The sequence below is a fragment of the Tiliqua scincoides genome, chromosome 5, assembly GCF_035046505.1.
Source record: "Tiliqua scincoides isolate rTilSci1 chromosome 5, rTilSci1.hap2, whole genome shotgun sequence".
In the NCBI taxonomy this organism is placed as follows: Eukaryota; Metazoa; Chordata; class Lepidosauria; order Squamata; family Scincidae; genus Tiliqua; species Tiliqua scincoides.
In genome coordinates, this window is record NC_089825.1 from 2157159 (window position 1) to 2183212 (window position 26054).

The following is a 26054-nucleotide window of genomic DNA, read 5'->3' on the forward strand; positions in this document are numbered from 1 at the left end:
ACCTTTCAGAGTGCGATACCAGAGTCTTTCGAGACTGAAGGTTGCCAACACAGAATGACCTGACTGTGAGTAGTAGCATCTCATGCCACCCTACACTTCTTTGTGGTGAAATTCCATAATAACATAATTTAACATAAGAAAAGGTTTTTTTCGAATACAGTTTTCAAAGTATCAGGAAGGAAATTGAAGAAAAATCGTTTTTGACCCAGTTTACAGACTCCCTACAGCCCATCAATGGTCACAGACTATTCCAGGGAATGACTGGAGAATACTGTTTCAAAATCCATGGAAGCTCTGGTCACAACCTTCTGGTTGTGTCATTGTTTCCCACACCACATCTCTGCCTCTGCCATGGCTTGTACTCTTGGCATGGTGTCACTCAGGCCTGGCCCCAGCTAAACAGGTCTCCTCGGGAGCAGGGGAGCAAAGAGAGTACTGGTGGATACAGCCCCCAGGCAGGAGGTCTCTGGGAGTAGGACCCAGGCTGAACACATGGGCAGAAGGGGTGGAGCCCTCAGGGCTGGCTGCTGGGTTCAGAAGGAGCTGGGGGAAGGTTTGCCAGCTTCACACTCTTGCGGAGGCCTGTCTCTGGCTTGGGAGATACTCCCGGAGAATGGAGTGTCCTACTCAACTGGGACGACCTGCCCCAGTCAGTGTGTAAGGTTTCCACCTCAGTGCCTGTGAAGTAGACTGGACGGGAATCTCTGTAAATGGACCAGGCACTGGCTCCTGTGACATAACAGAGGCCAGGTGAGTGTAAAGAACTTAACGCGAATAAACCGTTGGTGCAGACCCCTTTCTATGACTTCGCGACTTCTTATCAGAGGGGGTAAGTCCAGGCACTCCCCAACTCTCCCCAGCAGTAATTCCTCTCCCTGAGCCCACCAAGCAGGGGTCCGCAATGGAGGCAACAGATGGCTAGCAACATTGTGATCCTGATTAGTGATGGCAGCAAATTTTGGGAATGGAGGGTAGGGGAGATCTCTCCCCCCCCCCATTTGTAAATCCATAACCTATTGCAGGCCAAGACCAGACCTTCTCCAGAGTCTGGACACAGATTGCAAAGGGTTCTCTACCACTAGCCGACTCACCCTGGCCTGTCTCTCCACCAAAGCTAACTAACAATTGTGTGGGGGGGGCAGAGAAGGGGCAGCAGGGAGGACTTGCTGGAGAGGTCTTGTGGATTTTTTGTTCACTGGCTTGGATGCAACTGGGCATTGTGCATTCTAGAAGGCCTCTCCTGTCTCCAGCAACTCTCCCCACTAGCAGTTCCTACCTTAGGATAAGTTAGCATGGCGGGGGGGGGGGGAAGCTGGCAGGAGAACTGGGGTGAGCTCACCCAGATTTAGTTTTTTCCACATTTTCCCAAGAATTTTCTGAGGGATCAGAAAAAAAAAAATGAACTCAGTGCAAGTTTTGCTGTGGGAATTCACCTGTCACTCATCACAGGGAGCCCAGCCTCTGTCCAAGTTGCTCTGTGCTGCTGAGGCCAGGCAGAAAAGGACAATAAGGAAGCTGTTCTCCAACAGCATCAGAACATTCATGTCATGGAAAGATTGTCCTGTCGCACATCGAGCAAACAGACAGGCATTTCCCATCTTCTGTTTGGACCATAGCTTAAAGATGGCTCTCAAAGAGCACCAGTGACCAGAACATGTTTCTTTAGTGCAGTGATTTTCAATCTTTTTCATCTCGTGGCACACTGACAAGGCCACTAAAATTGTCAAGGCACACCATCAGGTTTTTTACAAGGCACACCATGCTGCCAGTGGAGGGCTCACATCGCCATTGGCCCTACTAATAAATGACCTTCCCCTGAATTCCACTGGCACACCTGTGGACCACTCGCGGCACACCAGTGTGCCACGGCACAGTGGTTGAAAATGGCTGCTTTAGTGGGTGACTGCTCTCAGACACACCCATTCCTTGGACAGGGAAGTTGAGCATCTGTGAAGGAAGCAGCATTTTGAGGTTTTGTAGCTCTGTTTTGCTGGATGCTGGTGTGCTCCGAGCATGGACTGGAGGTTGTCCATAACTTTGTGTACCTTGGCTCAACGATCTCCGACACTCTTTCTCTCAATACCGAGCTAAACAAGTGCATCAGTAAAGCAGCTACCATGTTTTCCAGACTCACAAAGAGTCTGGTCCAACAAGAAGCTGACAGAACATACCAAGATCCAGGTCTACAGAGCTTGCGTCCTGAGTACACTTCTGTACTGCAGCGAGTCATGGACTCTTCGCTCACAACAGGAGAGGAAACTGAACACTTTCCACATGCACTGCTTCCAACGCATTCTCTGCATCACCTGGCAGGACAAAGTTCCTAACAACACAGTCCTGGAACGTGCTGGAATCCCTAGCATGTATGCACTGCTGAAACAGAGACGCCTGCGTTGGCTCGGTCATGTCATGAGAATGGATGATGGCCGGATCCCAAAGGATCTCCTCTATGGTGAACTCGTGCAAGGAAAGCGCCCTACAGGTAGACCACAGCTGCGATACAAGGACATCTGCAAGAGGGATCTGAAGGCCTTAGGAGTGGACCTCAACAGGTGGGAAACCCTGGCCTCTGAGCAGCCCGCTTGGAGGCAGGCTGTGCAGCATGGCCTTTCCCAGTCTGAAGAGACACTTGGCCAACAGTCTGAGGCTAAGAGGCAAAGAAGGAAGGCCCATAGCCAGGGAGACAGACCAGGGACAGACTGCACTTGCTCCCAGTGTGGAAGGGATGGTCACTCCCGAATCGGCCTTTTCAGCCACACTCGACGCTGTTCCAGAACCACCTTTCAGAGCGCAATACCATAGTCTTTCGAGACTGAAGGTTGCCAACAACATGGTGTGCTCCACCCGTCTTATCTTTTATATATGAAAATCAATATTAAAAAAGAAATCACACAAACTCAGTACTCTCTTCACATGTGCAAATTTCATTGGCAAAAGCTGTGCTCCTGGAACTTCCAGCTTCTGGCGTTGATGAGGTGGGCCTGTGTCTGTCCAACTTGGAAACTGTGACAGGAAGAGGTGGAGGGCAGGGCGGTTTGGGGAGTTCGATGAACTGTCTGTTCTTCTTGTCCCTTTCCATTCCCCCTTCCTTCCTCTGACCTCCTGTGCCTCGAAGGCCTGCTAGGGCAGGGTCACCTCAAGCGATGGAAACCTGCAATTTTCAGAGGATGCTGGGGGTGTTTCCAAACAGGATGTGGAGGCAGTGGGCAGGTCATTAGCGAGAGTCTGTTTTCGCGCACAGGCGCATCAGAACAGGAAAGAAAGCTCTGGAAATAGAACTGGCTTGTCAAGAATAGAGAGGGAGATGTTATATATACCAAAGATGAGCAAAAGAAATGGACTCAACATTCAGTTCAAATGTGAAGCACTTAAGAGAAGAGTCATTTAAGAACTTGTGCAACACAGAAGACACCTCTCCCTGAATCAACCAGAGGTCCATCTAGCCCAGACACCTCAAAGAATGGTTCAGATGTCTCTGAGAAGCTGACAAGAGGACTATTCCGAACTAATCTTCAGAAACACACGCATACATACACAGTTTGTGGGGACAAATATTTGTGAAATAGTTTCCAAAACAAAAAGAAATCCAAAGGATGTACTATTTCTATGACCAAGCAAAACTGAAATATGATGCACATTCTAATAAAATGGACAGATAAATCTTACTGAAGCTATACAGCTTACCCACTGCAGGGTGTCTTTTTTTCTATGTATTGAGGATCGCACCTGCTTGTCTAGCTTGAGAACTGGTGTACAAACCAGCACCAACATCTCTGCATGACTCCAGCATCAAAGAATCAAGAACTGATCACCCCCAGCTGCCCTTCTCTAGGTCTCTCCCTATCTCCAGAATTGAGATGGATGGTGATCAGGAAAAGAACTGTCCTGTCTCCAGAATATGCTCTCCTGGACATGGGGGTACCAAATGAAGACCTTTCCCCTTATTTGCCCATGTCCTTGAGAACTTTGAGTCTTTCTTTCTTTTCACATGGAGATTTTTGGCCACTCTGCTACTTTGTTGTCTTTCTTGATTTTATTGTTGCTGCTTTTAACTAATGTATGACATTCTGGCAAGCCTGAGTAAATAAAAATCCATAAAAACTGGCAAATCACTTGGGATATCCCCCCCCCCCCAGCTAGTGCATCTAAACTAGCTGCTAACCAGGAACTTTGGCCCTTTGCATTAAAGGAATATTACGGACAGGAGGGGAGACATGATCTTCCCACTGCCATCTCCCTGTGGGCCAAATGCCAGGGAAAGCCAAGGTTGGCCTAGCCTCAAGGAGGACCATTAGAAAGCTTTTTGCTCTTCATTCTCTGCCTGCCACAGTTACTGAAGGGAGCTGAGGAATTGGCTTCTCTTCTGCTTTCTTCTCAAAGATCTCATCTGAGCAAGTCTTGGAGAGGCACAAATGAATGCATTTCCCTCGGGATCATTGCGATGATTCTCCCAAATTCCATCAGTGGAGGGTTTGGCCATTCTCAAGCTGAAGAGAACACAATGAATTCAAAGTTAATTAATTTCGTTTTATTCTCACCATTAAAAACGGGTGTCAGAGACTTTGGGAGTTGAGCCAGGAACTTCACTGCCTGATGCCAGGACTTGGCCTAGTGAGCCTCTGTGGACCATCTGTGCTCAGACCTCAGGGGCCTGTTCAGGCAACAGATTGATCCCGGGTGTGCAAAATCAGCCCTGTGATTTGTTGGCCATTTGACACCTCTGGATTGGGTAAGCCTGGTATAATTGTAGGAAGCCTGGCCTTTTCCTGGACTACAAAGTGGTACCTTCTACCTGATGCATTTTGTCATCTAGCTTAATTAAACCAAAGTCTGCAGCACTCTGCCTTAGAGAATGCTGGAGAGCTGGATTGGAAGAGCTGGTCTGGGATAAACCAAAGTCCATCACCCAGCTGAGCCTTTCCAAGAGTGCTCAGCCAGAAACCTGCAGTGCTTTAAGGAAGTGGACTACCATTACTGCCCAGCAACTGGTATTCAGTGGCATCCTGTCTCTGAACATGGAGGCATCAGAGCTAACTGAAGGGGCAGGCCAGGGCAAAGAGAGGGAGAGACAAAACAATCCAATTCAGGGAGTTGAGCATGGAAGAAGGCACAGGCAAGGAGCTCTGAATATTAGCTGTCGGCCAGCCAGCCTACAAGCAACCTGTTCCCACTTCCTTTAACAAGGCATGTGAGGAGGGTGGGCAAAAACCCAGGAATGAGAGCTTGCTGTGCAAAGGGGAGCCTTTGCTCAGCTCCGGCTGATTCGCCAGCTGCAACCGTACCTGAGCTGCGCGGACCTGGCCACAGTAACCCATGCCCTAGTGACATCTAGATTAGATTATTGCAATGCGCTCTACGTGGGGCTGCCCTTGAAGACGGTCCGGAAATTACAACTAGTACAGAATGCGGCTGCTCAAGTGGTTGCTGGGGCATGTCAGTTTGACTCTACCAAGCGGTTGCTTTGGCGACTACACTGGCTGCCGGTTCTGTTCCAGGCCCAATTCAAGGTGCTGGTTTTGACTTTTAAAGCCCTTTACGGCTTGGGCCCGGGGTATTTGAGGGACCGCCCCTTATAATCCTGCCCGTGCTCTTAGATCATCTGGGGGGGCCCTTTTGATGGTGCCGCCACCAAGAGAGGTGAGGGGGTGGCGGCCAGGAAGAGGGCCTTCTCAGTGGTGGCCCCCAAACTCTGGAATACCCTTCCCTTAGAACTGAGAACTGCTCCCTCTTTGTTAATATTTCAGCGTGGACTGAAGACCTTTTTATTTCAAAAAGCTTTTAATTGCTGACAGGCTAGCTGGCTTTCTTTCTCTTTTTTCTCTTTTATATTAGAATCCACGGGGCTTGTTTTAGATTTTTTTAATTACATGCACCTGTTTTAATTATTGTTTTTAATTGCTATTTTTGTATTTTTATTGTTGTAAGCCGCCTTGTGTGCCCATGGGGCAAAAAGGTGGGATATAAATTAATAAAATAATAATAATAATAATATCCGAGGAGGAGAAGCCAGCCACAAGGGAATCCTAATGTTGCAACATGGCAGCCCCTTTGGCAGCAGAAACTGAGATTATCTGACTTTATAGGACCTGCATTGTACACACTGTGTGTATGGATTGGAGATGCACAGCGCATACAATGTGGATACTATAGAAGTCAATGTCACCGTTTCCACCAATTGGAGCATGTCCTGTTTTATGGGAAGCTGGTGGGGTGTGTGCATATAACTAAGCAATGTTTTAAATGATTATCATCAACCAAACACACAAGGCATATACTGTACCTGAAACTTTGGCTCTGGATCCAAGGAACATGCAATCCTAAGTGCTGACAACAGGGGAGGAGAGATGACAAAGGGAGGAACAGTGGCAGTGAAGAATGAGTTGAAGGAATTCAGTGCTTAAAAGTTTTGGTGTTGTAATACTTTTTTAAAAAAAATCACAGACTATTTGAGCTGCAGAACATCTCGAACAATATGGACATCCAAAGTAGCAATTTAAAGTTTGGATGTGCTTTTTCGCTTTTTAAACTGCTTTCTTCTGACTTGACTCTTTCCAGAGTCATTGTGGGTCCTTTAAACAGAGATGAAAGAGAAACTCAAGGACAGCTGCAAACTAAAGACATTGCTGGACAGCTGCTCAGACTAGAGCTCCCAGCCCGATTCAATAAAGACCTTAATACAGGGAATAGATAGGCCCTTAAGGAATCAGTTCAATAAAACCACAATGTGATGGCCTCTACCTGCTCGTGATGGAGCTGAGCCGTCTCAGGTTGACACTCGGGCACGCCTGAGAACATTCTGAGTAGACAGAGGCCCTCACTTTCTTAGACTAGGGCCGGCGTTAAGTCAACTGGACCAGTTGCTCCCCATTAAGCCTCATGCCCCCATACTAAAGTAAAAAAATAGAAGTAATATTTTTTACTAAATAATTTCACAGTCACTAAAACAAGTGGTTTTATAACTCTATTTACTCTTCAAAGGTCATCTGCACATTTTGTTTGTTTACTTGTAGGCTGACGTGTATGCCATTTGATATGAAAATGTGCTTGGATCCATTTGGTCCATTAACCCATTTCTCCCCAGGCCACAGGTGTACACCTTTGTTCTTTTTGCTTTTATGCAACCTTGGGCAGAAATGGCTTAACTCACATGCACTTTTTAAGTTCACGCTTTGATTGCTTTTAATTCCACTATAGAGATATAAAGCCTATAATAAATTTTATTTATTTATATCTCTAAGATTCTGCCTTGAATCTTGGCTCTGAAGACCTTGGCTGTAAACCTGGGGCCCCGTCAAAAATGTTTCCAATTGGGCCCAGCGGTTCCTAAGGCCGGCCCTGTCTTAGACATTTATCATTCATAGCGACATGTTGTAAACACTGGTCCCAGCAGCTGTGCTACCTATATATTCACCAACTGGACAGTGCTCTGGCCATGTGTCAACTGCTTTTCCACGTGTAGTTCTGCATGACTGGGCCATTGTTTAAATGACCCAACCGTGTGAGTGGAGGCCGGGCCTGTGGGTCTTTCCTACAACTTCAGGACTCTCATCCCATGCTGCCTCCATGGTCAGCTTATGCACAATCAGAGTTGATGGGTTATTTAAACACTATCACAAGCACTCGGGAACAGTTGTGTAGCTAGAGAGGGTGCAAAGCACTAAGCTTTGCAGGGAGCCTCACCACAGCATGCAAGTGGTCCCTCCCCTTCAGAGCCGTTCTGGGCAGGGGGGAACAAAATGGAGAGGGAAAGTGGAATGGCTCCAAAGGGGAGGGGGAGGGGCCACTAAATGCTGCGATGAACCTCCCTGCAAAACTTTGTGCTTTGCACCCCCTCTAGCTGCGCCACTGCTCAAGAACCACTCACAGATCCACTGACTTCTATCAACACTAGTTGAAGTTGCTTAAGGTTCTGAACTGGTTGAGTCTGGCGAGATTTGCCCACATTCCATGTTGCAGCTTCCCAGGCAGAGCTCTCCGACTTAAGAAACAACATGAAAAGTAGGCTAACACTTGAACAGTAGCTGTAAACATTCAGGGGAAGAAGAAGAGGGAACAGGCTGGGACTGAGATGAAGGGAGATCAAAGTCGCTCTGTCCACTGCAATTCCTCCCAGCTCCCCTAATCTGATTGCAACAGATAATGCTAAAACTCATGCTTGACAATCACGTCTTCTGTTTCTTGCAGGACTTCCGGCTGTATTTGTCATGATCTGGGCCACCTTAAGGGCAACATTAGCAAATACAATGTAAGTCTGAGTTGGTTTTTGCCATCTTTCATTTTTTTAAAAAAAACACATTGTTTTGGTTTTGGTATTTGTATTTTTCTCAAACCATTAAAGAACCTGGCCAGAATATTTCTAAAAAGTGGGCAAGTTAACAGATGGTGATGTAGTAAACTGTGGTAACTATGAGATTTTAGTAAACTGAAAAGTTATTAACAGTATTTATACATCGCTTTTCAACAAAAAGTTCACAAAGTGTTTTACAGAGAAAAATCAAATAACTAATGGCTGTGCACCCCAGCAGAAAATGTCAACATAAGCACATTGACAAGAGTCCAGCCCTTAAGGACAAGGCCTACAAACCTCTCCTGTCTCTAGCGATCCCGACAGTTCTACTTCACAAGTAGAAGTTTACTTGGGAAGGAGGAGCAGGGAACTGGCAGGAGGGCCTGACTGACAGCAGGGAATCTATTGCAAGCCAGGCCCAAACTTCAGGAGGGGTTTCAGCCAATAGTCTTGGATCACGGATTCCTGAATGGGGAAGTTTGTCTGACAAGCCTCTTCCCGTTTCCAAAATTCACTGTCATCACTTATCAACCTGGGATTAATGCTGTCCCCACCTGGTTTGTGGGAGCTGGGTGTGAGCAGTCAGTATGCCTGACCCCCTGGAAGCAGAACAAGGGAACAAGCAGAGAATGCAGTCATCAGAGGCATCACTGGGTCTGGGGCTGAGCCAAGAGCTCTCACTCAAGAAGTTTTGCCTTGAATTTTTCAGGGGAGAGTCAAAGCAGGAGCCAAAACTTTTTTTTTCTCACCAGTGTATATTTTGCCATGATAGAGCTCCTCCTGGCAACTGGCATCCTAGAGGGGCACCATCAGCATTGGTCCGTTTGCCGCTTATCAAGGGGAGGCACAATGGGGGGGTGGAAAGCATTTCTTTCTTACTGCTAGACAGAACTGGCCTTTTGGAAAGACCCCAAAGGATCAGGCAGAGAAGATGCCACTGAAGAAACTTCTTAGTGTTGCACAACCGAAAACAATGATCCGAAGGAGTCATGCACAAGCGCCATGCAAGCTTATGCCGTGTATGGACTTGGCTGCTATAAGGTGTGGCAATGTTCATCTGACCTGATCGGTGTGCCTCTTTCTGCAGGTGTTGGGAGCTAAGCGCCAGCTATTACAAGTGGTTTGTTCAGGTGCCCATCCTGGCCTCTGTCATGGTGAGTAGAAAAGCTTCGACTCTGCAGTGGTTAAAGAGGAGATTGATAAGACTGAACCTAAACAGCCTCCCTCCCCCTCCTTTCACAAAGGAGTCACTTCAGGGACAGGGGGACAAAAGCTGCCTTAGAGGCATCAATGGTGCCCGTCCTGAGGGCAGCTGCCATCTTTTACCCAGAAATCCCCTCACTGTGACTCTGCAGTCTTACAGAGCATTTCAGTGGGGGGACATATTGAACAACAGTGAGGGGACTGAAATAAAAACAGTGGTCACCAAAACAAGGTCGGGGGGGTGGCAGTTTGGGAAGGAGCCTTTTGTCCTGCTCCCAGATCTTCTGCCCAAATGTCAGGCTGCAAGTTCTTTGGTGAGAGCGGAGGCAGCTGCCTCTCCCTCCCTGCTCTTTCGTGATGCTTGAACTGGGGGGGAGGGGCATCCAATGAATTGACTGACATTTAGAGCTGACGCAGAGCAGAAGGCAGAATCCATGTGTGGACTTGGCTGCCACAAGACGTGGTGATGACCACTAGGTTAGTTGATTTTAGAAGGGGCTTAGGATGCCACTGAATTACCAGCTGCTGGGGGACAGCAGTTGGAGGGAGCTATTGCTTTGAGCCCCTGCTTGTGGACTTTCCAAAGGCCAACCACTGTGGGAAACAAATGGTTGGCAACCTTCAGTCTCGAAAGACTCTGGTATAAGCCTACAGCACCTGGTATTCCCAAGCAGTCTCCCATCCAAGTACTAACCAGGCCTGACCCTGCTTAGCTTCTGAGATCAGACAAGATCAGGCATGTGCAGGGTAACAGTTGCTGCTCACAGGATGCTGGACAAAAGGAACCTTGGGTCTCATCCTGTTAAGTCCTTCTGATGTTCTTATCTGCTCTTTCCAAATCTGCAACATATCTTCTTAAGTCTTTCGACAATGTTTCCCTTCTTCAGTGGAAGAGAAGTCACCCACACCCACACACATCACACTACCCCAACATGCAAGTAAAAGTTTGGAACGAAGCTAGCCAAAGTTCAAGGCTACCAACATTGTGCAGGGTTCGGGAGCACTTCAGTTCCCTGAATTGCAGCACAAGAAAGAAAAGGCTCTCCCGTTTAGAAAGCTGATGGGTCCGTCAGAGAAGCAGCTGAGCATGCAAGACTAAAGCAGCTGCAGAGACCAGACATCCCATGGGCAGACTCTGCCAGTGCCCTGAATTGGTGCATCTGCAGACTGCTCCGGGACAGGCATCCCAGCCTGCCCCCACAGGAATGATCTCTGCAGAGCAGCCAGTCTTTCTCCAGTGCATTGTCTTCCAGTAATTGGACTATAAATTTTTTACAGCCTGTGCTGCCTGGCAGCTCAGCATTCAAATCCCGCCAGCTTTCTCGGTTGTCGTTCCCCACCCCTCGCCCCATTTCCAAGGATCACTGGGTGGTCCTGGCAGCTTCGTTCTTCTCGTGTGCAAAAACCTGGCTGCCCGCTAAGGAAGTCACATGGGCCAGAATGCCCTGTTGTTGACAAGACATATGTCCTGGCCTCCCACCCCATTACGCCCCAAGGTTAACTTGGAAAGCTTCCTTGTACTGAGCCAGACACTTTCCCAGTCGAGCAGAGCATTGTCGACACAGGCTGGCAGCAGTTCTCAACCATCTCAAGTGGTTTTATAGCTCTATCTGGAGATGCCGCAGGGGATTTTTAAAAAATGGGATCTTCTGTGTTCAAAGCCCACTCCCCCAGGATTTTGATTCGACCCTTATACCTCCTTATCAGTACCTGATCCAGGTTTTATGGGAGTGCAAGCAAAAGGTCCTCAGTAGGCCTCTTAAAATGTGGGCAGTGCCATAGAATACTCCCCTGTTTGTCAACTGGAGATGTACCTGGTTGCAGCAGACTGCTGGGAAAAGAGAGCTTGGCCCTATAGTCCTTGGCCGTCATACAGGCCCCTGGAGAAGTGTCCAGTGTCCCTATAGTAGAGTGCCCTGTGGCCCTGGCTCAGCCACCATGTCCTCCTGTGGGATGACAAGGGATAGTGGGGAGTGGCAGCTGGCTTCTCTCTCCTGCACCTCAGGTCAGTTGTGGGCCTCCAAAGGAGGAGGAATGGGGTGGCAACAAGAGCGCAAAACCACCACCATCACCATTGCCGTCACCTAATGTCGTGATGTCACCACCCCACGCACCACTGCCTCTAGCAATACCTAGATAACTCTGGTGCAAGTTTCAAGATCTCTCTCTCCCTCCCCCTCCTTGCCCTCCCTGTTGACTCTTTTCTTCTCTCTTTCTCTTCCAGGCAAATTTTATTCTTTTTATCAAAATCATCAGAGTCCTCGCAACCAAACTTCGGGAGACAAATGCAGGGAGATGTGATACAAAGCAACAGTACAGGTGAGTCTTTTGGGCCCCTCCTTTGTGCACGGCGGGCAAGAATGGGGCCTGGGTCGGCAAGACATACAGGATAAGAGTTCCGGTCCATTATTCTTGGTATGAGAAAAGGGCCGTTGACACACAAAAAGAGGCTGGCGACTCTCCATGGCCGGCCTCGGCCTCCAAGAATCAGCACCAGTGTCCAGGTGATGGCTGAAAGCAGTCCCAGAGATACCAGCAGGATTTCCCTGGGGGGCAGCCCAATCCTAGCATGCCCTGGAGCAGGCAGACTAGTTGGCCTGCGCTGCATCCAGAGCAGGGCTGGGCCAGGTTGCAGAGCAACTCAGAGTAAGGGAAATACATGCCCATTACCCATGTCCCACAGCAGCTGCCCCTATGGGGCTACTCAGATCTGTGCCACCTAAAGAGGCGGGAGCAGGACTGGGATCCAACCTACGTGCCGGATCCTGGTCCGGCCCACTTCCCAGGTCCGGCCCTCCACCGGCCGTCAACCTTCTCGCTCTCCCCAGTCTCTGGCTGGGGCTAGATAGCACTGGTCTCCGAAGTGTGAGGAACGTGGCATTTTCCAAATTCTGCAAACACTCGGTGCGGCCACATCTAACACTGAGTAATACTGGCATGTAAACATTCACATTTGTCAGAATGACCTAGTTTGTTTAGAAGGAGGGGAAAAAAATTGAGAATTTGGAAGGAAAATATTTAATTTAAAGCAGGAGGAGGGAGGGCAGAGGCAGCGCCGGGCCTTGAAAAATGCCAAGGGTTGTTTTCCAACCTCATCAAGGCCTGACGTTCACCTATTGATTTATTTCACGCTATTTGAGGCTTGTTATTAATTGTGGTTTGGATGCACTCCGCTATTTTTATGGTGTTTTTCCAATCCCTGACCCCAGCAACTGTCATTTGCCAGGGGAAGGAGAGGCGCTCGGCCTACAGGCTGCGGGTGCCCCCTCAGTAATTGCCTCCATGCACTGCCATGGCAACCGTTGGCAGGGCATCCCCTCCCCTCCCTCTCCCTCTTTCCCATCAGCATCATTTCCAGTCAGGAAGTGCTCCCTTAAGGAACACCACTCTTGAGTGGGACCAGATGTTCTCCTCTGCTTGTGCCCTTCACGTTTCTGAGAGACTTTCCCTCCGTCTGTGGGGCTGAGTTGTCACACGCTGCACCCTTGAAGGTGGCAAAGCTGGGACTCCAAGGTGGTCTCCCATTTGGATGTGTGGCCTTCCTCACTGAGCCTGCTTCGCTTCCAGGAGTCATTTATTCTAATTCATTTGTATCACTTACCCTTCCACATTTCACAGCTGAAAGCAGTCTCATTCCCCCCCCCCCATCACCACGGAATACTGCCCAAGACCCCATTACACATGGCTGTACACATGACACGGTCTGCTCTATTCATTCACCCTGCAGAAGCATTTTCTGGTCTGATTTAGAAGTCAGGAAAATTGATTTCTTTAGATTACCATGAGCCAGGGTGGTGTAGTGCTTAGACTGGGAGCAGGACCATCAAATCCCCACTTAGATTCACCACCTAGAGGTCTTTGGCGGGTGGGACAGGATAAAAGTGAAAGAAATGGCATGGAAAAACTAAACTGCTCTGCAATCTGCTCTCAGCAGTTCACAATCAGTCTCACCAGCATGAAATGGAACACTGTGCAGCATGTAGCCCATTAATGTTCATGTGTGTAAATTAGGGACCAGATGTTCCCTACCCCCCCCAATTGAAGAATGACAATTCTAGGAGCTCAGGTGAATGCATAGCATTCTCCAGAGGGAAAAATGAGCCTGTGATCTACCAAGGAAGAGTTCTAGAAAGTATGAACAGCTGGAGCATATGTGATATTCCACATACATCTACCCCAACAGTTCAGGTTCAAAAGCACTGCACCTTCCACCTGCCAGAAGAACCAAACGGGGGGAAATGTCATCCAAATAACAGATGTTCCCTCCTCCACTTCCAACCTGATTCCTAAAGTCAATCAGCAGGCCTGACATCCCAAAGGTGCTCAGGGTTGGACTTGGACTTTGGGAGAGTGTCCCATGGCAGGAGGTGCTGAAAAGGCCTCTCTGTGTGCCCCCATGCGCTATCCCTAGTCCCCCAGGCTAGGCAAAGGTGAGTCCAGCCAAGCCAGCAGGGTGGTTGGAGAGTCAAAGGCACCTGAGCACCATCAGAGGAGCTGTCCAGCAGCCCCAACCCCGTTCCCCCAAGCAGGAGGGCAGAGTGCTGGAAAGGAAAGGGGCTTCCAGGAGGCAGCTGGGACTTGGGGCTGCTTCATGGAGCTGCTGGATCCACCCTTTCCAAGCAGAAGCTGAGGCTGTTGGAAGCCCCAGGGCCCGATCTGAGGGCTTGTGATGCAGCCACCTTGCCATGACCCAAATGGGCAACCGGTTGGGCACTCCGTGTTTGCTGCCTGCAATGTGAAGACCAATGAATAAACAAACTGGGCAGCCTGACTGCTCCCACCACACTAGCAGGGCCCTTATGAGGGTTAGGATTTCTCCTCCCAAGAGACTTGGGGTCTGACTTGGGATGCCTCCTCACACTGCTTGGAAAGTGCTGACCATAAGGTCTCTGCTTCAGGCCGGGCTCCTGGATGTTTCTGCTTAAGATGCTGGGAGTGATGCCCAGGGGCCTGGAACCAGAAATTTTGCATGTCCAATACTGGGATGCATTGACCAGGACACAGTTATCGGGTCTTGTCACTTTCCTGGAGGAGCCACTGGTGGGCCACTGTGGGAATCTGAATGCTGAAACCGAAGGAGCTGCATTGCCCTTCTCACGTTCTTCTTTTTGTCTGCTGTCTTCTGTAGGAAGCTGCTGAAATCTACCCTGGTCCTCATGCCTCTCTTTGGAGTCCACTATATTGTTTTCATGGCGATGCCATACACAGAAGTGACAGGGATTCTCTGGCAAATTCAAATGCACTATGAAATGCTCTTCAACTCTTTCCAGGTATGGGCGGGTCCTCAGAGGTTCTGCTTGGAGACCCCTTTCCCATTTCAGATCTAGAGATGTGCAAAGTATCGCTGTGTTCATGTTGCCCCTGCATTCATTCCCCCCACCTGATCTTCAGCACAATCCTATGCATGTCTGCTCAAAAGGAATTTCCACTGTGTTCAATGGGACTTATTCCCAGGTAAGTATGTATAGGATTGCAGCCTTAGTTTTGAAATATATGGTCAGACAGGCTCAGGACATGCAGAGCTTCTCCCCCCGCCCCCTCAAGACTTGTGAACATCACTGAACTTGCCAATCAAATCCTGGAGTTTTTAAAGGCCTACTTTGAAAGGGTGAGTGGGCTGGATCCACTCTGCTTTGCTGAGATGATCAACCAGGCACTTGGACCCAAACTACATGGAATTTTAAACCAATCTTATAGAGTGCAACCAGCTAGCATTATGAGTTAACATAGAAAACTTGGAAAAAAATGAGATACTTTTTGTCCAAGAGACATCTAGAAAAAGATATATTTGATGACCCATACTGAACGGAGGGCTGCTCGCCTGTCAATGGCGCTGAATATAGTTCATAGTCTCAGAGCTCAAGTAGCTTTCCTCCACACTCTCCAGAGCTCCACTTCTTCCCCTTTCATTCTTTTACCAACAATGGTTGGCAACCTTCAGTCTCGAAAGACTGGTATAAGCCTACAGCACCCAGTATTCCCAGGCGGTCTCCCATCCAAGTACTAACCAGGTCTGACCCTGCTTAGCTTCCAAGATCAGACGAGATCAGGCATGTGCAGGGTAACAGTTGCTGTCAACAGAACCACCTCTTTCTCCATACCTTTCTTCTTTCCACCCATTGTATTCTTCTGATGGCAATTTCTTCTCCCAAATACTTATATTCCATTGTTCATCTGAGCTGTAGTAACCTCTTCAAATCCTTCTGGTGAGCACAAGCCAAAGTTCACTTCCAAAACAATTGTTAATGGTATAGGAGGCCCTTACTCCTTTGCATCTGGTCACTGGAATAATGGGGCAAACCATTCCTACTAGGAGTCCAATATTTCTCTTGATGGTCATGTTGTCCAAGAGCCTGTGTCCATCCTGGATAATATATTTAGGGCACAATCCTAACTGTGTTAGGCTGGAAAGTCCCTTGCACCAGCCTAAGAAGGTCACAAACATGCTGTAAAGCACGTTTGCACCTCTTCGGGAGCAAGTCGCTCCAGCACACAGAGGTGCTCTGGAGGCTGCTTCCAACCTCCGTGGAGGCTTGTGGAGCGTGTCTTGTGTTGGCCAATCTTAAAAACATAAGAACAGCCCCACTGGATCAGGCCATAGGCCCATCTAGTCCAGCTTTCTGCATCTCACAGTGGCCCACCAAATGCCCCAGGGAGCACACCAGACAACAAGCTGACTGGCTGACGCAAGGCTCTGAAGTGGGCAGGGAGGAGGCGGGAGGGAGGCATTCCAGGGTGGAAGAAGGGTGGGCAGACGGTTGTCCTGGGGGGGGCAGGTGGGGGGGCAGGAGGCGGGGCTGGGATCCTGCTGTTATGCCGGATCCCAACCCCTGTTCCCTAGTAATGCGGTGCAGATGCTAACCGCTCCACTCTCCTCAAACTTTTGCCACCTCAGGAGGTGGCACAAGTCTGAGGAGACCCATGGGGGCTGCAATGGCTTATTCAGGGGAAAAGGAAAGAATTTCCCCTAACCTCTGACTGAGCCACTTTGGCACCCTATCTTGCGCTGAATACAGCACAAACCCCCTGGCCTGCCTGTTCCAGCACAAGATAGGATTGCGCTGTTAGTGTGTGTGTGTGTGGGGGGGGGGAACAAATGCACCTTTTGACCCCATCGTGGTCTCTTTTCCAGTGGCTTTGCATAGTATCTCTGCTGCATCTTTTATTAGATTGTGAGTCCTTTGGGGACAAAGCAGTGGCATAGCTAGTGGGCATGCAAAGCACTAAGTTTTGCAGGGAGCCTCAAGTTTTGCAGGGAGCAGACACCTCCATTTTGCTCCCACTGCGGGGCCACTTGCATGCTGTGGTGAGGCTCCCTGCAAAACTTAGTGCTTTGCACCCTGTCTCTCTATGCCATTGGGACAAAGAACCATTTCTTGATTTATTTTATTATGTAAACTCTTTTGTGACCTACTTTTTTTTGTGAAAAAGCAGTATATAAATATTCTTAATATAATGATAATAATATGTCTTTTATCTCCTTGCTCCTAGGGATTTTTTGTTGCCATTATCTATTGTTTTTGCAATGGGGAGGTAAGTGTTTTAGAATCAAGCTAAATGTCCCTGAACTAAATCTCTTCAGATTTCTTTCTTTTTTTTTTTTTTTGGGGGGGGGGGGAGGAAATAAGCAGGGAAGAAAGCAAAGTATGAAAGTGAGGCAGCAGGCATCCCATGTTCACCCAAAGCAAGCCGTGAATGGATGTGGCCATGTTTTATACATATTCCCACTTTTCAGTGGCTATCCTACGTAGGACAGTCTATAATGCTTTGCTCAGCTTGTGGCATTATTCAAAATGGCACCATTCTCAAACCGTCCATTGCTACCATCCCATAATAAGCCTTCTCTTTTCCAATATCACCAGGTTCAAGCAGAAATAAAGAAATCATGGAGCAGATGGACATTGGCCCTGGACTTTAAACGAAAGGCCCGCAGTGGAAGCACCACCTACAGTTACGGGCCCATGGTGTCCCACACCAGTGTCACGAATGTCACTACCAGAGGGGGAATTGCCCTACACCTCAACACCAAGCTCATTCCATGTACCCTCAATGGACACCGGAATTTGCCGGGGTATGTCAAAAATGGATCCATTTCTGAGAATTCCATGCCTTCATCTGGGCCAGAACAGTATAACAAAGACGAGGAGTACCTCAACGGGTCAGGACTCTATAACGGAGACAGGCCAACGGTCCTTGTCGAAGAAGAAAAAGAGACTGTGATGTAGAAGGAAATGGGAATGTTTAGGTGTCCACGTAAGAGGTTCTGAGAAAGCACTGTGTGTTCACAAGGATGCTCAGCCAATTACTGAATGCCAAGGGTCCTCAGACAGTTTTTTCTGTTCTTTTGAACAAGAAGTCAAGTGCCATGTGAAATGTGGGCCGGCTGCCTGATCGCAAATACTTTGCTCCGTGGTCCGCAATCCCTAGGTGTCAAAGAAGACAAGGGCTGTCTCGACCCAGCAGAGCTCATCACACCTGTTTAAAAATGAAGGCAATACTCAGAGTTTACAAGGACTTGCTGGTGGTGCTCTTGAGCGTATCCACAGCACAGCAGAAATGGGAGGGAAGGGATGCGTCGTGTTTTGGTGCAAAGGGGGTGAAGGGTGGAGTACCATTGCCCTCTGGTGGTATAAGCTGTCCCAAGGCATTCCCAGGCTTTTGTGTGTTCCCATTTTCTTGCAAAGAGTTTTACTTTGTTGTGTGGTAAATCCACACAGGATAAGCTCGGACCAGTGAAACCTGCTTGCCGGTGACAGCTAACTAGTGCAGACTTCCGTGGAGAGGGTTCCCTCTTTGATTAAGATCTAGTTGCATGTTCCTACAGGAATTGGAAAACCTTCCATCTAGCATCATGTTTTTGTGGTAATTCACTTTCACAGCTACCAAATTGGAATGAAAGGGTCCTTTCTCTGAGTGGAGCCAAAGCGTTATGAGAAAGGAACTACTTCAATTGCAGGAAATCAAGCTAGCAGGTGGACCCCAAAGTCCTGTAAATATCATTCTTTCCAGCTTCTGGGGCATGTCTGCACTGCAAAAGTATATTGGTTTCATACCAGTTTAACTGCCATGGCTTCCCCGCCATCACCAAAGAATCTTCGGAATTGTAGTTTGGTGGGACATGGTGATAATTCAGAGTTATAGAGCCCTTGTTCCTTGACAGAACTAGAGTTCCAGGACTTCTTGGGAAGAAGGAATGATTGTTATACTATTGGGAGCCTGTCCTGTAGATGCCCCCTAAGAATGAGCAGAAGTACTTGGAGAAGGTTTGGTTGTGGTGTGTTCTATTAGGCTATAAAGAGATATGGTTATTTGCACTACTGCAGGACCAGAGCACCTAGTAGATACTGCCTGGACTTTTGTCTGGGCCGGAAGGGGAAGAGGGGTCATAGTGTAGAGCGGGACCAGGGGGCAGTGGACCAAGGTAATGAACAGCTTTGTCAACATGTCACTCCTTTATAAGCCATTTCAATAAAGCTACCTTGTAGTAAATGCTAGGAAAGGGAAGACCTCAGCCTTGGTTTACGCAAAGCGACCATGAGCCACTTGTGATGACTTGGCTGCATAACTGCCATAACTGTTCATAACTGTTCATTTCTTAAGCTTCTCTTCAGACTGGGAGGCAGGAATTGTGCTGGATTAGTACCTTCAGCCCAGTTCTAACCATGTTTACCCAGGAGTAAGTCTCATTGATTTCAATGAGATTCACTTCCAAGTACGCATGGTTAGGCTTGCAGCCCACATTTGTAGGAATACCTACGTTGCAATCCTATTTTGACTTTATACCACTTTAATGTCACGGCTCATCCCCAAAAATCCCAGGAACTGTCATTTGGCTAAGAGGCTGGGCGTTGTCTCTGGGAGATCCCTGGACACTTTCCCTGGCACCAATTTCCTGGGCACCGTTTCAGGCTGTTGTCGGTAGCGTAGCCAGAGGGGTGCAGCATGGTAAGTACTGCAGGTGCCCCCCATGTAAGCAGCCCCTCCCACTCACCATCAGGGCCATTCCATGCCAGTGGCTCCAGGAGGGAGTGGGAGTGGCCTTTTACACCTGCATTGTGCCTCCACAGTACTTACCGTACCGCTACCTCCGGGCTATGTTACTGTCTGTAGTGCAGATGGGTTCTGTGTGGCAGAGTCAGCTTGTCCTATCCTCCAATGTGTAGAGCAGCCTTCCGCTGAATTGTAATCCATGTGTGATTCCTCTAATTTTCTTCACAATTTTTTCTTCTAAAAAGAGGGGGGAGCAAGGCTCTTGCACATAAAATCTGGATAATTTATTTTCTGCAAACAACTGCAAAGGGGCATAAGAAAAGCTACAGCAGAACCAAGGCCCATCTAGTCCAGTCTTGTGTTTCTAACCCAGTGGCCAACCCAGGAGGCTCACAGGCAGGGCTGGAAGGCAACAGAGAAAAAGGGAATTTTCCCCATCCTTCTTTCATCACCACCACTGCAAAATGGGAGAGAAATTCTCAGCACTCTCCCAAAATGTTTTGTTCCCAAAATTCCTTAGAGGAAGTTCTATATTGTGAGCCACTGAAAGGCCTTCTGACAAGTTCAGAGGTAAGGGCCTAAATACAAACATGAATAAGCTGGTTTTCATATATCCTGCAAATATGCTCAGATCAGTTGAGTGAGATGACCCTACAAAGGGCAGTTTGGAATACTGAACCCCGGAAAGTAGAGTGACCTCAGAGGCATTGCACTGTTCCCTTGAATGAGACACCATTTCCAGGACCCCAAGGTGTGCTTTGAGTGTCTGCTTGATCCCCTCTTGGGCCAAATGAACCATTGGCCTGGCTAAGCAGGCAGGAGACTTGGGACTTCCCCAAATCTAAAATTCTGCACCAGGGGGAAAAAATGGAATATTGCTACTTGTACAAATTACATGGCACAAATTTGCACAGTTGATCTTCTTTTGGATAATTTATTCCAGTGTTTTATATTTTGCATTGTCTATTCCAGTTCTGCTAGTCAAGAGAAGGAGCAAGGAGCTATGCAAGGCGTTGAGCCTTCCCCTCGCCCCCAACCCCATCCCTGGAAAGCTTATTCAGCCACCCCATTGGCTTCTGAGATATTTAACATGCATTCCCCCCCCCACACACACACACAGACACTTTCAGGCATATCAGCATCATCTTAAAGGTTAATAACCTATCTTTTTAAAAAACAAAAAAAGCTGAATTCTGCCTCTGATCCACATCCTGTGACTTCCTTGGAAGCACTTGCAATTCCAAATTTAAGGCAAAGCAAGGGTTGATGGACTGACAGGATCCTAGGATCAGGCTATGTGGCCAGAACTAGCTTTCCTGCAGCACAGCCCGACCTCTGGCATCGCAAAAACGAGGCACATTTGAGTGCACAACTGGGCTGCTGCTGGAAATGGCACGTGGAGCCAGCCTCCCAGCAGCTGCTAGCCTGGAGCCTCTGCTGCTGGTAAGTCAGCAGCAGGGCAGACTGTGGGTGGGGAGAACTGGGGGCATAACTGAGCTGGGGGAGGAACTGGGGGCAGGGAGGAAGCGGCAAGGGGTGAATCCAGTGGCAACGGCACACACCAGACCCTTTTCCCCTCCATTTTAAACCTCGCTGCCCTTTTCCTGTCCTTGGACATATGCCACCAAAGTGGAGGTGTATGTTGGAGGAGACCCCAGGACTTACATGGAGGTTGCCCTCAGATTGCCCAGCACCACAATTTGGATGGAGTGTGCCCCTTTTGGGCAAGATTGCATCAGCGCTGGTGGTGGGGGACAGGAGTGAAGTCTAAATTCTATGGTTCATGTGGCTCAGCTGCCCCTGCACAAAGACCAGATAATCCTACCTATCCTCATTGGCGTCGGGTTCCCCCTTCTTTTGCATTTGGTTAATCCCACATGTGGAAGCAGCAGCCGGGCTCTGAGGCAGCCAAGCTGGCCCCGCAATACTGAAGCCAAGTGTACTGAGGTTACTGAAATCTGGGTTAGCTGCTGGCACCCCCCTTGCTGCCAACTGGTGTTGGAGTAGAAGTGCCCCTGCAGGGGACAAGCAGAATCACAGCTGTCCCATATGCAACCTCAGATCAGGCTGTTTGGCAGGGAGCCCCTTCAGAGACAGGGTCTGAGGCATCTGAAAGCTTGCATTGCTTTCTCAATGGTTCTTTGCTTTGACTGATGTGTGTTCCATTAAAAGCCTACTTTGATCATGTGCTACCTCCAAGGGCCACTTCTGACATTTTGATATTTTCTCCCATTAATAAAAATGCACCCTCAACTCACAACTGTGGTGAAAATGGGGTCTCTTGTTAAAAAACATTGCTCACAGTTTTATGCAGAAGGAAAATAAAATTCTTTGGAAGACTTCCTTTAAAATGAGGAGGAACACCAACATGTGCAATGAATTTTTATGGGACAGTTTAGGGGCAGTTCTGGTCCTGACTTAGCACAGAGCTTGGGCACTTGTGAACATGGTGGTGCATGCAGATGCATAGAAATTATATTCCTGCCCTGTAGATTTCTGTCTGCAGAATAACCTTGTAACATCTCCACAGCCCAGCCCCAATACAGAAATTGACCATCCTTCCTTCAGGTGCGTCCTTCTCGAGGTCCTGTTCTGGTCACACGAGTGAGGGATGGGTGCACTCCCCTAAGTTAAGATTGTCAGAAGCGGCCCTCCACAAAAGGAATTATTCAATAAATGTTTCATTATAAAAGGAAAGCAAAAAATAAAAAAAAAACAATAAAAGGAATGACTTTATTATCCATGTTTTTCACAACAGATGATTTGCAATGAATATAATATATGTCTGGGACTGATTAAGCAAAATGCACAAGAATTGTTTACAAACTGAAGACATCCATCCGTAATGAATAAAAGGAAGAATTCAGCATGTTGTGGGCTGATTTTGTGAAAGGGAATGGCTATCACTTGGGATTAAGAGTCTGACAGAAGAACTGAAGGAAAGAAGGCTGCACTCAGTGCTTCTAGTCACAAAGATGGCCGATCAGAACATCTGCTGTGGAGAACATGTGGCTTGAACTTTGGGGAGTGGGCAGTGAAAGGTGTCCCAAAGTCACCCCTCTAGTCTGTCTTTTTGTGCCATTGCATGTTTTGCATTAGTTGTGCTCCTCAGGGGCTGGGGAGAGGCATTTTGCATTCCCATAAGTCCCCCCAGGAATGATGGTATGTCACGCAGCATCATTCCCAGAGGACTTAAGACACAGCCCCCTAACCACCCAGAACAGCACCTCTGTGGCTACTCAGTTTCATCACATTTTTGTCACACTCCAAAATCATAGCAGCCCTCCCCCCCCCCCCCCATTTTGCTACCTGAAAAAGCAACCATGAAATTGAGAGGGATCACTTTTTCGGTCACTCTTCCAACTATTGAACTCTAGCTTTACTTGATCGTTACAATGGTCATTACCGTTCTGTATCCAAGAAGCTAGGGGTTCTTCTGAACCTGCACATTCACAACCTCCAGCATCTCAAGAGCAGAGCAATCTCAAGTCCTCGGATCAGGGCTACGCTGCTCACCTGAGCCCAAGGAGCACCACCTCCACTCCTTCCAAGACCATTCTCTACCCACCACATGTGACCCTGCCAGGTTGTCCCACACGTGCTCTGTGTGTACTAGTAAACTGAGTAGAACAATTTTGCCCAGGGCTCTGTGAAGGAGGGGTCTCAGGCTCCTGTGTGCCACTGGGGTCCCTGCCAGTATAGGACTTCCCAGGCCACACCTACCTGGCTTGTCTCCCTCTTCCTCCCCTGGACCGCAGAGCAAAGGCAGGGAGGGGGGTTGACAGCCCCCTACTCAGCCTCAAGGCTTCTCCAACTTCCCAGAGCTCTAGAGCCTTTCAGCCAGCCTCCAGCCCTCAGGCAGCCCCTCCTTAGCCCTGACCCTGTCCTTAGATTCTCCTGGCCTTGGCTGGTCTCTACCCCCCCCCCCTCCTGCTTCCTAGTTCTACCCTGCCTGCCTCTGGCCTGGGTCCCATGCCTCCTCTTCCAGGGGATGGGAAGGCTCCTGAAGGTACTGGCCACAGGATGTGAAGGCTCTTGAAGATCTCGCAGCTTGGCCCAACATGCCAATAGCCCCGCTGGGGCCTTCCCAGCCCCTCCCAGCCAGCATGCTCCTGGACCTGGGCTCACCAGGCAGGGTTGCTCCCTGAGGTGGGTAAGTCCAGGCCTGGGCAAGCTTCTTTATAAAAAACTCTTTAAGTCCATTTGATGGCATGTTGAGTGGCAAAGGGCCATCCAGCCTTCCCCGGGTTAAATCTCACCTCTGCCAGGAACTCACCAGGGAGCCTTAGGAAAGCCACTGCTGGAGTGGCTTAAGCTGTTAGGGGATAATAAGGCTTCCAGGAAGGGCTGCGGGTCAGTGATGAAGCAGGTGGGTGCAGAAGATCCCAGCTTCACTTCTGGCAGCATCTCCAGGCAGGGCAGAGATAAACCCTGGGGAGCTACTGCCAGTCAGAGCTGATGACGCTGCCCTATAGGGATCCCGGGCCTAACTCAGTCAAAGGCAGCTTGCCGTGGTTCATCTCACAGTGGAAGGTTGCACTTGTCCTAGAACTGCCTACATTGAATTCATTCAGCTGCAACAGGTGGACAAGCAGTGACAGACAGGGGGGGAGCAGTGTGCAACAGGCATCTTGGGTCGAGGGACTCAAGACAGAATCCTCGGAACCACAGCCAGAACCTGGCAAAATGATTCAAAAGCAAACGGGCTGGCTCCTCTTCTGGCTAAAGAACGCCAGAACTGGCTGACACGGGGGTCGGGTCGTCAGCTTTTAAAGCAGTCCCTGTTCCTTGATCTGCAAAAATTATTAATTGCTTGTACTTATCTCCATGCCGTGAAAACCTTTTCCTGTTGCTTTTGGCTACTGAAGCTGATGCTAAGCGCACAGGAGCAGACCAGGATACATTTCTGGTCAGTTGGCAATCCAACAGTGTGTGACACTTAGCAGCTCCAAATTCAGCATGTCAAAGAACAATCTGTGTATCAGCATATATGTGCCATATTTGTGTCAAGGTGCGTTCATTCCTACTGAGAGATCTAGGTGGTAGAGGCTTGAGCTAGGGTTCTGCCCCTGCTTTCACCAATGATCCTGGTCATTCCTTAAGGCAGTGGCGTAGCTAGAGAGGATGCAAAGCACTAAGTTTTACAGGGAGCCTCAATGCGGCATGCATTGGGCCCCTCCTCTCCCTTTTAATTTATTTATTTATTTATTTTAGAGATTTATACCCCGCCATTCTGCCCAATGAAGGACACTCAAGGCGGCTCACAGTTTTGGAGCAAAACAGAGGCATATGCCATCTGGAATGGCTCTGAAGGGGGGGAGGGGCCCCTTGCATGCCACAGTGAGGCTCCCTGCAAAACTTAGTGCTTTGCACCGCTGCTGGCAGCCACTATTACCCTGCACATGCCCAATCTCGTCTGATTTCGGAAGCTCAGCAGGGTCAGGCCTGGTTAGTACTTGGATGGGAGACTGCCTGGGAATACCAGGTGCTGTGGGCTTATACCATGATCTCGGAAGCTCAGCAGGGTCAGGCCTGGTTAGTACTTGGATGGGAGACCACCTGGGAATACCGGGTGCTGTAGGCTTATACCATAGTCTTTCGAGACCAAAGGTTGCCAACCATAGCTACACCACTGCCTTAAGGAAAACTGGAGTATATGTGCTGGGCTGGAACCACATCCCAGTTCTATTGGTGCTGTTGTAACTGAGGAATTTCTGTGCTGCACAGTACAAAATATGCCAATGTGCAAATGCAACCCCTTTAGAGCCTGCAGGCTGCCCTGAGCTGTGCCTTTCCCCCAGTGTTATTCCTCTAGGCTCTCCTAAAAGAAGAAAGCAATTAAATTGTCAAGGACTTCCATTTGTACAAATAGGTTTCCATGATGGAAACCTTTAATCTGAACATGCCCGGAAAACATAGTGGTTCATAAATTTCACCCACAAAAATAAAGTTCCTATCCACCCAGTTGCATCTGAGTGAAAATATGGAAGGGCTCTGTGCAAAGTGTTCCACCTGTGGAGTGAAAATAGATCAGCCAGCGTCCTGTTTCCACACAGGATCATGGATCAGAAGGAGACCAGAAGGAGATCCTGCACAACCCCCATCCCATGTTACTGACCATGCAGGGCGGGCTCTAAGACATGTTGGGACTGAACTGGTCACCCCCAAACAGATTTTGCATCATCAGGAGCAGTTTGCCACCTGCCCTGGTGACTGAAGAGGTCTGAAAACCTTTTGTGTGGACCGAAAAGAACTCTCTATGGGGAGTTTTCCATGTCTGTATCCACAGTGTTTACCCAGGTGCCCTAAAGATGGACAAGAAACAGTAGCCTTCTAAGGAACTCCATCTGCCCATGGAAAAAATCGGCAGGCAGTCAAACAAGCAGAAATCTATTACCCAAAGCCACATCCCCCTTTGGCAGGGTGGTTGAGTTTATGTTTCGCCAAAGCGCTGGCAGTCAGGATTTTAAATATTGGCTGACATAAAAATTATTTGTCGGATAGACCTGGATGCTAATAACTGGTGGGTTATTGACTGAAACAGCAGGTATGTGCTATGATGCATTTCTTTATG

At 48.6% G+C, this 26054-nt stretch overlaps 1 protein-coding gene and 3 pseudogenes across 1 annotated transcript in view; 2 read left to right on the forward strand and 2 right to left on the reverse strand.

The window, feature by feature from the left end:
* Positions 1-19319, forward strand: part of PTH1R (parathyroid hormone 1 receptor) — a 120151-nt gene extending 100832 nt beyond the window's left edge. The window contains exons 8-13 of the mRNA XM_066627766.1: positions 8185-8245; positions 9375-9441; positions 11715-11809; positions 14619-14760; positions 16982-17023; positions 17353-19319. Coding sequence (XP_066483863.1) covers positions 8185-8245; positions 9375-9441; positions 11715-11809; positions 14619-14760; positions 16982-17023; positions 17353-17715 — 770 coding nt within the window. The 3' untranslated portion in view covers positions 17716-19319. The remainder of the gene's footprint in view (positions 1-8184; positions 8246-9374; positions 9442-11714; positions 11810-14618; positions 14761-16981; positions 17024-17352) is intronic.
* On the reverse strand, positions 10136-10255 carry LOC136655045 (5S ribosomal RNA; annotated as a pseudogene).
* LOC136655060 (5S ribosomal RNA) lies at positions 15450-15569 on the reverse strand (annotated as a pseudogene).
* A 5538-nt stretch (positions 19320-24857) lies between the features above and the next one.
* Positions 24858-24977, forward strand: LOC136654482 (5S ribosomal RNA; annotated as a pseudogene).
* The last annotated feature ends 1077 nt before the right edge of the window (positions 24978-26054 follow it).